Source organism: Peromyscus maniculatus, chromosome 3 (assembly GCF_049852395.1).
Source record: "Peromyscus maniculatus bairdii isolate BWxNUB_F1_BW_parent chromosome 3, HU_Pman_BW_mat_3.1, whole genome shotgun sequence".
In the NCBI taxonomy this organism is placed as follows: Eukaryota; Metazoa; Chordata; class Mammalia; order Rodentia; family Cricetidae; genus Peromyscus; species Peromyscus maniculatus.
The window spans coordinates 123,595,056-123,609,222 of record NC_134854.1 but is presented as its reverse complement, the minus strand read 5'-3'; the positions used below and the strand labels follow the sequence as shown (position 1 = coordinate 123,609,222).

Here is a 14,167-nt window from a genome sequence, read left to right as displayed (position 1 = left end):
CGAATTATTTTAGAGCAAGATGTAAAATTGCTCCCACAGTACCATCCATCAACAGGAATGCTGCTGCCATTCTTGTACTTAATGATCAAGTTGTAAGGTTTTGTTTCAAAGGCAACTCAAGTGGGTATGGAAGAGAGAACTTTGACATCAAGGCAAGTATTTAGAGCAGGTGCCTCCCCTGCCGTCCCCTGGCTGAGGATCTGTGTCTCATGCTGGAGCCAGGTGGACCACATACCCATCTGAAAGAATGGAGTCTGGCCTCCACAGCATTTCAGTGATATCCAGCCAAACTGAGAATGGGACTGTCTCCATGAAAATCTGTCCTGGGAGAATTGGTAGCAAGGCTCAAAGGCTAAGCACAGTGTTAATCTCTACCTCAGTCTGCTGTTGTGAGAGACCATGTGTTCTAAAAATAGCCCTAACTGGGAGCGACTATAGTAAGAGAACCTTATTCTCTACCATGCAAATTATGAAACAGCAGCTATTGTAGCATCTTTTTCAGGTTGAGCACCCTGTATCCCAGATGCTTGGGACAAGCAGTGTTCAGATTTTGAAATATTTGCATGTAAACAATGAGGTTTACCTAGGAAGCAGGTCTAAACATAAAGTTCATTTATGTTTCATAGATGCCACATATATATAGTCCAAAGGTAATTTTAGGACAATATTTTTAACCCACTTCTATTTTAATTATGAGCAAACCCATAAGGTCAGATGTGAGGTCTTCCATGTGGCCACATTATGTCGGGGTTCAACTCAAGAACTTGGAGATGTTGCTGCATTTTAGGGAAGGTATAGCCAACCCCAACTTGCTCACTGAAAGTCCAGTTAATGGCAACACATCAAGAGTTTTGCATGCACATGCATGAGTGATCCTTGATTTGGAAAATACTGTAAATTTCTTCAGGATATTTTCTGAGTATGTGTATGTGCACTCATGGGTAGAGGTCAGAGGTCAGCTTCCAGTGTTTTCTTTTCTCTATAATTACCTTTTTTTTTAAAGCAGGTCACTCTTTCAGCTAGACTAGCTGGCCAGCAAGCTTCCAGGTCTTCCTATATCTGTCAGCCCAGTACTATGGTCAAAAAAACACCCAACCACACACTCAGCTTTTATATGGCTGCTAAGGATCTAAACTCAGGTCCTCATTCTTCCATAGCAAATGCTTTACCCACTGAGCTGTCTCTTTAGTATTTTCAATTCCAGCCTGAAAATTTGTGCTAAAAATCTCCCCCTGCTTATAAAAGGTTTAGAATAAAATTGATAAGGACAAGAAAGAACAAAATCAGACCAACAGTAATATGAACTAAAATCTTTTAGCTTAATGTTTCTCTAATTTTGTCAGTTAAAGCATTGGCCTAAAAGTAAAGAGGTGCTTTTCAGGGTAGGTATTATCAAAATCATGTGCTAAAGACTTGCATTAGGGTACCAGGATAGATAAAGCTAATCCTTTTCAGTGTAGTAGAGGACCAGCTATCCCCTTTCTTATGAGTCCTTTTTTTCTACCCAGAAATCCCTAATCCACTACATAGTTCCTTTCTATGATATGACTTCCAAACATCTTCCTGATCTCAAATGCCACTCATAGCGTGTGTCAGAGTCATGCCTGACTGTGATAGAAGACCCCAAGAACAAGCTTGGCTGTCTAGCTGTGTGTCTGTGACTGCCTGGCTGTGGGTCTGTGGCTGCCTAGATGTGGATCTGTGACGGCCTGGATGTGGATCTGTGACTGCCTAGATGTGGGTCTGTGGCTGCCTGGATGTGGGTCTGTGACTGCCTGGATGTGGATCTATGACTGCCTGGATGTGGGTCTGTGGCTGCCTGCTGTGGGTCTGTGACTGCCTGGATGTAGGTCTGTGACTGCCTCACTGTGGGTCTGTGACAGCCTGGATGTGGGTCTGTGACTGACCGGTACAGGAGTATTTAACTGGCCCTACAGACAGCTGACATGCACCACTTTTGTTAAACTGCCGTGCCTTTGGTTATCAGGAAATGTCCTAGAACTTTCTACACACTTCCCTTAACTTCTTTGAATTCTTCATTGTGACCATGAAGCATATAGTTCAAGGGGTGTAAGGCACACTGGGGCTGCAGCGTCTCCACTAGTTTAAGAGACTGTCCTCTTGGAACCCACACAGACAACCCATTCCCTCACATTGAATCCTACTGGAAGTGGAATTTCCACACTGGTTCTGTGTGTGTATGTGTGTGTGTGTGTGTGTGTGTGTGTGTGTGTGTGTATGTGTGTATGTGTGTCTGTCTGTCTGTCTCTCTGTCTGTCTCCAGTCTTCCCTATGGTCTTGCTTTCTGGTCAACCTCTTCCAAGACCAAATGGGTCCTGCAAATAAGAGCCCAAGGCTCAGTGGTAGCATTGGATCGGGACCTGTCGGGGGGGGGGGGGGGACACCTGAGCCACTAATCATGAAATTTCATTGATTCAGAGTGCCCACTCGGGAAGGCCCAAGAAAGGATCCCTGTGGCAAAGTCTTAGTCACAATACAACCCAATGGGGGTGCCTGAGAGGTGTTTGAAATATAGAACGTGCCACTTGTATTTGTGGGGTGAAAACTTGTTATGCCAAAGGATCTGGAGATTACCCTCGTGATTAAATACACCCCTTAAATCCAGCCTGACTAGCACACTCACAAACAAGGAAGGAAATTTCCATCTAATGCAACTAAAGCATCAGAAATTAAGAGTTTCATTTAATGAGAATTTACCATATTGTAAGAGCTATCATTAGGAAGTCACTGAATTAATTAACATATCAGTGATCAGAAAATAAACTAACAGCATCTTATTAAGGAGAGGCGCTCTGCACAAACAGCTTGTTGTAACCACTGGTTCCTTGTTGTGACCCAAACACGATTATTAAACTGCCACACAGGGCTGGGAGCACTGTGTGCCTCACCTCCCTGCCCTGCATGTGCTAGTGAGCAAACAAAGGCCCAGGCAAATCAACAAGCCCGTGGTAAAGCTTCTAGATGAAGTCAGACTGGGGATTTGCATATATGCCTGCCTTTGTAATCATTTTATATGGGACAGGTCAGCCAGTGAAAAGTCCATCGGAGCAGGGCAGTGCCCACCTAAACCTAAAGCCAAGCTCCCTTGCCCTGGCCTATAGAGTGCCACCTGTTCTGGCCTAGGCCCATGTCCACATCCACCTTCCTTCTTTCTTTCCCATTTACAAGGCTTTGACCACACTGGTCCAGAGCCTTTACACCTCCTGTTCTTCTGCTTTGAAAGTTATCAGTGGTGTTGGGCACCCTGTCTTTCATGAGGAAAAGCTGTCTCCACAAAGACTGCTGTGCCCTTCCCGACATCCCAGGAAAGGCCTCTAGAGATGCCACTTGGAAGTGGCTCTGACAGAGTAGCCTGAAGACCTCATCTCAGAGCCCATCCCACCCTCCTGGTTATCCAGCAAAAACCATAAAAAAAAAAAAAAAAATCAGACCGAAGAGTCAGCTGGACAACTTATTAGCAGGTGGTCCCTCAAACTGACCCGCAGCTTACAGCTGCGCAAAGCCCACGAGTCACTGGCAGAGGGAACGGCAGGGTGAGTAGGCTTGTAAACACCAGCAGAGAACCTGAAGGGTCCTCCCGGAGCTCCCAAGACTTCAGAGCTCTGACTTCTTTCCGAAGTGCAGACTAATTGGCACAAACAATAACATCGCCTGTCATCGTGTGTCCCAGCCTTGGGTTCAGTTTGCTTTTTATCTTATTTAATTTGCAGTAACAGTGGCTGAAACTAATTTTCGACTGTAAATATCACAGCTGTTATAGAAGGCATTAATTGCACACTATCACCTTACTCTCCTTTCTTGGATCAATTTATGCGTAATCTGTTTGAAACTTCTACGCCTGTGCATATTAAGGGGCGCAGCGTGAGATAATCTAACCCAACATGCTGGAAACATTTGTACCGAGGTGGCTGGAGCGTTCAGGGTGTGGAAATATTATTGTTTGTGGCAGACATTGAAAGAATGCTTTTTAAAAGCCCTACCCCTGAGGTCTTGACGCTGACTGAAATATGGGTAATTTTTCTTGGGGAGGATCAATAAAATAACTATTTTCAAAATGACTTTATATTGACTGAGAGGTCAGAAATGCCCAGGGCATTGATCCCATGTCCATAATCACTTTTTGTTCAGTAAGTTAACTGGCTCTACACAGTTGAATGCAAAGAAATCCAGTCCATCATTTAAACCAAATATTTTCAAAGCATTTGACATGCTCCTAGCCTGCTGGAGTCTCACAGAGGAGGTTTTCTTTGTCTAGGAAGTGGGCCTCTACAGGATGAACAGCCAGGACAAGCTGGGCCTCACCGTGTGCTACCGGACAGATGACGAAGATGACATAGGGATTTACATAAGTGAGGTATGAAAGCTAAGGTTGGAAAATTAGCCTCTTGGAGCCAGAAGGGCTGGGCCTTTGTTTTTCTTTGCATTTGTTCATACGCCCTAGACCTAGCTCCTCAAGAATATCTTTGGGAAGATACAGAACACATGCCCCTTTCATCGCGCTCCGTGGAGTCACATCTTACACAGAGGTTAAGTTCTAATGTCGGTACATAAGGCAAAATTACCCTTGAGAAGCCGCAAACCAACCATAAAATGGAGTCGTTTACATGGTCTGTGTGCTCACCCCCGAGGGAAGAGCAGCCTCACATTTCCCAACTCAAGTGCAATGGTAGACAGAATGGCTTATATATTTTAAAGTCTCTCTCCTGCCTCCCTGTCATAGTATACACAGTTGAGTTCATATACATCCAACATAACTTAATGTGGACTTATCAAAGTACATAGATAAAGGATGCAATGATCTTTCTAGAAGAGACAGAGTAGAGGAATAGATTTCGATGTGAATACTTTCCTATGCGTGCATCCTTCCTTATAACTGCAGAAACCCAATTTCCTGAAGACATCAACTCTGCCTCTCTGGGCTGAGCCAAGAGCTGTATCTGCTATAGACTTCACAGTTAACTCACTGGATAAGCACCACCTACCAGGCTTCGCATGTCACATCAGCATGTGTAGGGCACCCCTGCCAGCCTCAGTCTCACTCGCCCCAATTATACATTTCACTTTTAAAGCTCTCTTCCAAAAATTTAACCACCAAGGGCTGGTGTAAACCCACCAAAGTCGGTCTGCCAGACAGGACACCTGCGGGGGGCCCTTCACCTACTCCATGTCACTGGCCTGCTTCTGATGACTCTGTGTCCAGTGAGAGGCCCCTCTGCCTCTTCAGCAGCTCAGCTCTGCAGCTCTGAACCCAGTCCTTGGTCACAGCACTGCCAGGCAGGGTTCTGAGAGGCCCCGGGAAGGGCATGGAACAGATCAGTCCGTTTCTCCCTGTGCACGATGCTAAGTCCTGTGTGTAAACCTGTGCAGCACAGAGAGGCAGGGGTGGGTGTGGCGGTATGTTAAAGATGGCCTTTGGAAAGTGCCTGTGTTTGTGCTGAGGTGTCCGCTGTGCGTTTCAGATCGACCCTAACAGCATTGCAGCCAAGGATGGACGCATCCGTGAAGGAGACCGCATCATCCAGGTAGGTTCCCTTACCCAGGATGCATATCTTCAGCAAACAAATGAGTTCCAGGAGTAAGTGAGGTTGTCAATGCAGGAGAGATTTAAGGTCAGGAATCAGAAATTCAGCTGTGCAGTCCACCCCTGTGTGGTTTGTGAATAAGACTAATTAGCCAATCACGTGCAAAGGGCGAAATGAGAACAGACCCAGCTGTCCCATATTTGGGCACAAATACCTCTGAGAAGTATAAAATTTCAGAATTCACTGTTTACCTGTCCTGTGAACTCAGTTCTAAGGGTAACATCTACCTTGAATCCTGTTATTCCATGCAGGCAAAGTAAGACTGCTTACTTCTTTCTTTCAGCTATAATCTTTTTTTAAGGGGGGGGGGGTGTTAGTGTACCTTGTTGGTATCAAACTTACTACATAAAGATGACCCAAACTTCTGATGCTCCTGCCTCTGCCTCTTGCACACCTGGTTTAATGTGGTGCTGAGGATGGAGCACAGGGCTTCATTCATGCCAAGCAAACATTCTATCCTCTGAGATACATCTCTGGCCCTGTACTTGTGTGTAGGGTCAGAGAGCCTTGGCTTTCTTGTGTCCCACAGGCTTGCCTTTCTATCTCTTCTCATTTTTATCTTCATGTTTCTAGTCTACCAGTTTACTTTTCTCATTTCATATGCCACTATGTGCAGTTTTGGTTGTACATACAACCACTCTGTATTCTATTTCTCCAGCCTCTATCCAGAGCCTTGGTAGCTGAGTTTCCCTAGGAAAGAGACCCAGACCTTCACACCAAGGGCCCTAATCCTTAGCATACTTAACTTTTGTTGCTACAGTTTTCTCTAGTTGAAAACAGGAAGAAGTAAGGGTGCCCCAGAGAGAGCCTTGCCTGGGTTGCAGACATCCCTGTCATCACTGTATAAACAGATTGGATGACAACCAGTAGTGTCTCCGCTTTGCCACCTCTTGGTTCTTTGACAGAAAGTGGCAAAGTCAGATGAAGGGCTCAGTTTCCAGGTCAGTGGGACTGCCGTGGTATCCCTGGAGGAATATCAGCCCGGGAACTAAAATTTGCAGAACTCAAAAGTTGCTGAGACACGCAGGCAGACAGCCGGCCGGAGGGTTGTCAGTGTGAAGGTGAGAGAGTCGTTCCCACTTGACTCTCTAGCCAGCCTGTTAAACTACACATGCGCAGTAAAGGTGAGGGAGTCATTCCCACTTGACTCTAGCCAGCCTGTTAAACTGGGCATGCGCAGTGTAGGTGAGAGAGTCGTTCCCACTTGACTCTCTAGCCAGCCTGTTAAACTACGCATGCGCAGTAAAGGTGAGGGAGTCATTCCCACTTGACTCTCTAGCCAGCCTGTTAAACTGGGCATGCGCAGTCCACGTATACACGCCCTTCCTGGCTCCACTCCTCATGATCCCAGCAGCCATCCTGTTACTTTCTCCCCTGTTATATATAGGAAACATCTGTTTTATGTTTCTTACTTATCCTCCTGCCCAAATATGAGATTCCAGGGCTCAGATGTGTCCTGAGCAGCAGGGGTTTTCTGGATCATCTGGGTCCTCCACATCATGGCTGCCGCCGGCTAAGCAAGGCTTTCTTTCCTAAAATCAGCACTTTTTGAAAGCTGAATGGAATTTCCATGTCATGACTGTGAGCGGTGGCGACTGCAGTTCTGAAGCAAGACAAGAGGCTGCCGCTCCATCCAGTCATGTCCCCGTCTACCTGTCCCCACCTGTCCTTGTGCTTTTAGATTAATGGGATAGAAGTGCAGAACCGTGAAGAGGCAGTGGCTCTTCTAACCAGTGAAGAAAACAAGAACTTTTCGTTGCTGATTGCAAGGCCTGAACTCCAGGTAAGTCAATGTCCGGGGGATTAAATAGGTAGGGTTTCTGTAGTCAAAACCAGACTCTCCAACCTTGCAGAACAATGTCAGAGTGTCGCATCTGAGCTTAAAGGTGCTCGCTGCCTGGAAGGCAGTTGAACCTGTTTTGTGATGTGGGATCCATTCAAAGGTTTAACCACCTGGCCAGGCCCCATCAGTCTGACTAATGAAGGACTCATAGCAGGATTTACAGATGCCCCTTCCAGCCTGGAGCTAAGGCCCACTGATTAGCACATTGCAGGGGGGGGGGGGGGCTGGGGATCAAAACGAAAGGAGTTGAGTCTTTCAAATAGTAACTAACAGCATTAACCAGTGAGTCTAGATTTGAAAAAAAAAAAAAAGTAGCAAAGCAGGGGAGGAAGTATTAGAAGCTTCTCCAGTGTGGAGTAGGGTTGGGGGTCTCTTCGGTCTCATAGGGGGGGTAATTTTTCCAGCCTATAGAGCAGAGGTTCTCAACCTGTGGGTCATGACCCCTTTGGGAGTTACTTAACAGATATTTACATTATGATTCATGACAGTAATAAAATTACAGCTATGAAGTAGCAATGACATCATTTTATGGTTGGGGGGTCATCACAATGTGAGGACCTATACTAAAGGGTCGCAGCACTAGGAAGGCTGAGGACCACTGCTCTAGAGTACCTACATTTTGGTGACTATTCCGGAGAGAGCCCTGCAGTTCCTGTTTCTGAACGTAATGTCCCTCCTTGAAAGAAAGCTTTTCTATGGCCTGTTAAATGAGCTACTTTTCTCCTTGCTGTGACAAAATGCCCGCCCAAAGCAACATCAGGAAAGAGGGGCTTATTTTGACTCAGTTTGAGGGTATGGTCCGGAACGGCAGGGAGAGGAAAGCGGGGTATGAAGCGGCTATCTGCAAGGTGTGCAGTCATGAAGGAGAGAGATGAATCTGGTGCTTAGCTTGATTTCTTCTGTTCCATGACCACTGCCCAAGTTCAGAGGGGCTCCTCCGTCTCCAGCTAACCCTCTCTGGACATACCCACTCTATGCCATCGATGTGTCTCTATGGTGATTCTAAGTTCAAGCTGATACTAAAGCCTCTGGTGTGTGTGTTGGCCATTCTTCTCCTAGCTGGACGAGGGCTGGATGGATGACGACAGGAATGACTTTCTGGATGACTTACACATGGACATGCTTGAGGAGCAGCATCACCAGGCCATGCAGTTCACAGCCAGTGTGCTCCAACAGGTAAAAGCCAGGGTAGTCCCACACCACCGCCACTGAGGAGCGCTCGCACCCTCCACGATGGTAAAGGCCATCAACAAACCCCTGCCTAAGAGCTTTTCTGCTTGAGCATGGGAGGGGTGCAAGCTGATGGGTTCCCTCGCCAAGCTCTTCCCCGGAAATTACCACATCCTTTATTTACATAGTGAGTTCCAAACTCCTATCAGTCAAGTTCCCAAGTGCTGGGATTATAGGCACATACCACCTCATCTAGATTATGATGCATTCATATGGTTGAAAAAAAAACCAAAGCAGAGACATTGATACCACTAGCCTGGTGTTCGCCAGGAAAGCATATGCATCAGTGTTTACTGAGATCAGAGAAAATTAAGTCATGCCTTTGAAAGTAAAGCAATTCTGTGATTAACCTGAGCTGTTCCGAGCCCTGCAGCTCCCTCCCATGCCACTCACTGTCAGAGTCCTAATTACCCGCTTGTTGAGTCTCTTACGAGTGCTTATGAATTCTTCCTGTGTACCGGTTCCTTTACCAGTTAGTTATCGGGATAACTGATACTATCTTCCCTGGTATATAGACTGAAAAAATGAGAATTAAGCACCTGCCCAGATGCACAGAGTTAGGGCTGGCCACTTCCTGGGCCCTGGGTCATTCAAATGCTGCCGGTCAGCCTTGGGAAATTAGAACTCAACCCAAAACTCCTGTCCCGCACATAAAGGTCACACTGGGTACCTGCCCCCCTTCCCCAGAGTCCCGTCACCATGAACCGGTTGTTCTTGTCATTTTTCTCTGATGTAGAAGAAGCATGAGGAAGATGGTGGAACCACAGACACCGCCACCATCTTATCCAACCAGCACGAGAAAGACAGCGGCGTGGGTCGGACGGATGAGAGCACCCGCAACGACGAGAGCTCCGAACAGGAGAACAACGGTGAAGACGCCACGGCGTCCTCCAACCCGCTGGCGGGCCAGAGGAAGCTGACCTGTAGCCAGGACACCCTAGGCAGTGGCGACCTGCCTTTCAGCAATGAATCCTTCATCTCTGCGGACTGTACCGACGTGGACTACCTGGGCATCCCAGTAGATGAGTGTGAGCGTTTTCGCGAGCTGCTGGAGCTCAAGTGCCAGGTGCAGAGCAGCAACCCCTACAGCCTGTACTACCCCAGCAGCCCGGTGGACACGGCTGCCAAGAGCGACCCAGAGAGTGTGGACAAGGAGCTGGAGCTCCTCAACGAGGAGCTGCGCAGCATCGAGCTGGAGTGCCTGAGCATCGTGCGTGCGCACAAGATGCAGCAGCTGAAGGAGCAGTACCGCGAGTCCTGGATGCTGCACCACAGTGGCTTCCGCAACTACAACACCAGCGTGGACGTGCGCCGCCATGAGCTCTCGGACATCACTGAGCTGCCCGAGAAGTCAGACAAGGATAGCTCGAGCGCCTACAACACCGGGGAGAGCTGCCGGAGTACCCCACTCACCCTGGAGATCTCCCCAGACAACTCCTTGCGGAGGGTGGCTGAGGGAAGTAGCGAAGGGGCCGCGGCCAGCATCGAAGCTTACAGGCCATCCCCCAAGAATCTGCTCGCCATCACTGAGGACCCTGAAGTAAGCACCCCAAACTACAGCCCTAGCGCCAAAGAGCTGGACCCCAGCCAGGCCTTGGAGAGCAAAGAGCGCCGAGTTAGCGATGGCAGCAGGAGCCCCACCGCCAGCCCAAAGCTGGGCAGCGCCTACCTGCCCTCATACCACCACTCCCCGTACAAGCACGCGCACATCCCAGCGCACGCGCAGCACTACCAGAGCTACATGCACCTGATCCAGCAGAAGTCAGCCGTGGAGTATGCGCAAAGCCAGATGAGCCTGGTGAGCATGTGCAAGGACTTGAACTCCTCTAACTCGGCCGAACCCAGGATGGAGTGGAAAGTGAAGATCCGCAGCGACGGGACACGCTACATTACCAAAAGGCCGGTGCGTGACCGGCTGCTGCGGGAGCGTGCGCTGAAGATCCGGGAGGAACGCAGCGGCCTGACCACCGATGATGACGCCATGAGTGAGATGAAGATGGGGCGCTACTGGAGCAAGGAGGAGCGCAAACAGCATCTGGTGAAGGCCAAGGAGCAGAGGCGGAGGCGCGAGTTTATGATGCAGAGCAGGCTGGATTGTCTGAAGGAACAGCAGGCGGCCGACGACAGGAAGGAGATGAACATCCTGGAACTGAGCCACAAAAAGATGATGAAGAAGAGGAACAAAAAGATCTTTGACAATTGGATGACCATCCAAGAACTCTTAACCCACGGCACAAAATCGCCAGACGGCACTAGGGTATACAATTCCTTCCTGTCGGTGACTACTGTGTAACTCTCACTGTGTACAGACGAGAGACCGCTACCGTTGGGGTAGACATCCTTGCCTCGTTCAATGCGGCAAGTTTTTGTATATATAAGCCCGGCCATCATGTTGATAGTCTAAATTTGCCACTCCTACAACTTTGGGTGTCCTGGCTCTGTTTTCAGTGAAGGGAAAAATACACCCTTACTCTCTTAGAAGGCAATATTAACAAGCAGCTTTTTTTCAAATAGCAATGGTAATTTTTTACTTGTTAACCTTTTTCATAAAGTGTTTAAATTTCCAAAAGATCTTTTATTAAGCATACTTTCACAGAATAATTTGTTTAAACTATATTCATATAAAAGAAGGTTAAACACGCTTTTTTTCTGCCTAAGACACAAAGTGCAACTGCCAGTATGTATTTTTAATGGGACCCTATTTTGTAATGTCACTTCGCTGAAAGGTGTTTCATACGAGTCACCATTCACTCATACATCTTATATCAGTTGTGGTTTCAATGCAAACCCGCCCAAGTCTGCTCGGTGATTTCACACACACCTACACCCAAACTAACAATGTTTCCAGTCAGGATATCCATCTTTAACATTTTTCTGGTTAAGGTTCCCAAAGGAGAGTGTCAAGGTTTTAACAGAAAGCAAAATTTCCTGCAGCTGTATGGACGCTTAAAGCATGTTTGCCAATATTGCCGCCTGTTGGAAGAATTTGCATGTACAGGGAAGTTGTGGATGGAGCCGGTTTGTGGAGTTTTAAGTGCTCATCGTTGTAGACCTTTGCTTTGTAGATTGGAAGGGACAGACTTAACCAAGCAAGTTCACAGAATCATGATTAGTTACAAACATCAAGTAAAATGAAGTTAAAATAAATTATTATTTTCTATTTGATATGTGTTGACATGGGTGCTTATTTTGCAGTGTTAATTCCTGACCCCTGCCTGGGGCATCACCTGCTGCTTCTTAAGTCCTTCAAACTACCTGATCCCTTCATCCAGCCTAGAGCCCAGTGACAGATGAATAAGTAAGGTCTGGTGGCAAGTTGTAGGGAATCAAATATACCATATACTCCTGGGCTTTGACAGCCTGCCTCCCAGGACGCTTCCACCGTGCCCAGTATCCTACAAATAGGAAAGCTTGTGGGCAAGCGTCTTGGCCAGGATTGTGTTTACAAGGACAAACACTACTCTCTGCCCATTATAGCAAACATCTTGTCCAGCTTTCCATCTCTGGGATGTATCTGTCTACCAGGCAATAGTTTCACAGCTTTAGCAGAGGTCACTAAAGTAGCTGGGCTTGGAAACAGGTTTCTTTTAGGTTTCTGTGACTGTCAAGGTCTTGAGTAACTTGTTGCCAGGGTTCCCTAATTACCGTGTTTATATCAATTTCAGCTATAATGCCCACTGAAAAATGAAAATAAAGATAAGATTAGGAAGGGCATCATTTTTATTTGCCATCACACCAGCCATCTGGTTTACTCACTGATTTAATTAAAATGTTGATTGAAATGGCAAGGTGTTTTAGGCATCTCAGACAACAGTTTCCTCACACAGACTCCTTTTGAGCCCAAATCCCTCCTTTGGGGCTGGGATCTTAAGACTAATTATGAGTTACACTTGTGTAACCAGTCTTTCTCTGTCCCACCAGCCAGCTCCCAAATAATGACATGGAGATTTATTATTAATTATGAAAGCTTGACTATAGCTTAGGCTTGTTCCTAACTAGGTCTTATATCTTAAATTAACTAATAATTTTTTAATCTACATTCTACCACATGGGTTTTGACCTTCCTTTCATTCTGTACCTCCAGCTTGTTCTGTATCTCATTGGTGTCTCCTGTGTACCTGGAGTCCTCTTCCTCTTCCTTTCTCTCCCTGGAAATCACACCTAGGCCTCCTGCCTAGCTATTGGCCATTCAGCTTTTTATTATACCCATCACAGCAATACATCTTCACACAGTGTACAAATATCCCACAATACACTTGTAATAAAATAATTTAATGAAAATAAAACACAGAGATAAGCCGGGCGGTGGTGGCGCACGCCTTTAATCCCAGCACTCGGGAGGCAGAGCCAGGCGGATCTCTGTGAGTTCGAGGCCAGCCTGGGCTACCAAGTGAGTCCCAGGAAAGGCGCAAAGCTACACAGAGAAACCCTGTCTCGAAAAACCAAAAAAAAAAAAAAAAAAAAAAAAAAAAAAAAAAAAAAACACAGAGATAATGATTTCTCACCAGTGAAATATCTGGTTGCTACCTCTTCTCGAACCAGGCATTGCTAAGATAATTGCATCTGCTGCATCATTCTAATCAGCTCTGTAAGGTGAATCAAGTTTTGCGAAGTGCACTGTTAGGCCATAAAGTCCCAACAGTCCCCAAGTTTAGTTTTCAATGGTGTGCCATCCGCAGTTCCCAAGCTGCTTTGCGGCCCCAGCACTCTGACCTCCCATCTTCTAGTAAATATTTCACAGAACACAAACACCTGTCTGATAAATTGCAAATCACTATAAAGCACAGAAGAGCATATAAGTGACTGTTATTTAGAAAATAGCTTTTCTCTCATTCAAGGCATGAGCTGACTGCATGGCACATGACCAAAGAGGGTGCTTAGGATGGAACCTAAGGTATCACAACATGTCGAAGGCAAATAGGGGCGCCTCTCATCGGGGTTCATAGAGTACCTCCACATGTAGGATTTAGCCTGCACACTTAGGAAAAACACCTTAAAGTTACCATCCTAGGTTTCCAACTGTGCATTGTGCTCAGACCTAACCTGCACTGCAGTCTGAAGTTTCTCTAATCTAAGGTAACAACTCAGCTAAAATATAAAAGGCATGACAGTGTCAATCAGAAGGAAATAGGAAGCTGAGAGATACAAGGTAGCTCATTCATAACCAAGCGAGAATTCAGAACTCAGCACCTGGCCCCACATCTCTTAGCAGCTCCGACTCAGGGGACAGGTAGTAAAGCATGTGAACAGTCAACTTCCATGCATTCGTCCTGCGCTCTCAACCAAAAAACTGCAAGCATTTCACTAATGGATGCCCCAGAGTGAGTCTAAGCCAGGAAACATGAATCTACCATTTCTTATGTGAGCTTGTGCTCCCAAGGGCCTCATGGTACAAGCCTTTCTGAGCTAGTAGGAAAATCCAGGGGTGTCTCAGGGTAAGAGTGTGAACACTTGACAACTTCCATTGAGAACCCCTAGAGTCCATGTAAAC

General features: G+C 46.7%; 1 protein-coding gene across 2 annotated transcripts in view; it reads left to right on the top strand.

Moving 5' to 3' along the window:
- Window positions 1-11,841, top strand: part of Pdzrn3 (PDZ domain containing ring finger 3) — a 230,504-nt gene extending 218,663 nt beyond the window's left edge. For both annotated transcript variants that reach the window (XM_042273720.2, XM_042273721.2), the window contains 5 exons: window positions 4,277-4,375; window positions 5,481-5,543; window positions 7,285-7,386; window positions 8,506-8,622; window positions 9,413-11,841. In XM_042273720.2, coding sequence (XP_042129654.1) covers window positions 4,277-4,375; window positions 5,481-5,543; window positions 7,285-7,386; window positions 8,506-8,622; window positions 9,413-10,969 — 1,938 coding nt within the window. In that variant the 3' untranslated portion in view covers window positions 10,970-11,841. The remainder of the gene's footprint in view (window positions 1-4,276; window positions 4,376-5,480; window positions 5,544-7,284; window positions 7,387-8,505; window positions 8,623-9,412) is intronic.
- The last annotated feature ends 2,326 nt before the right edge of the window (window positions 11,842-14,167 follow it).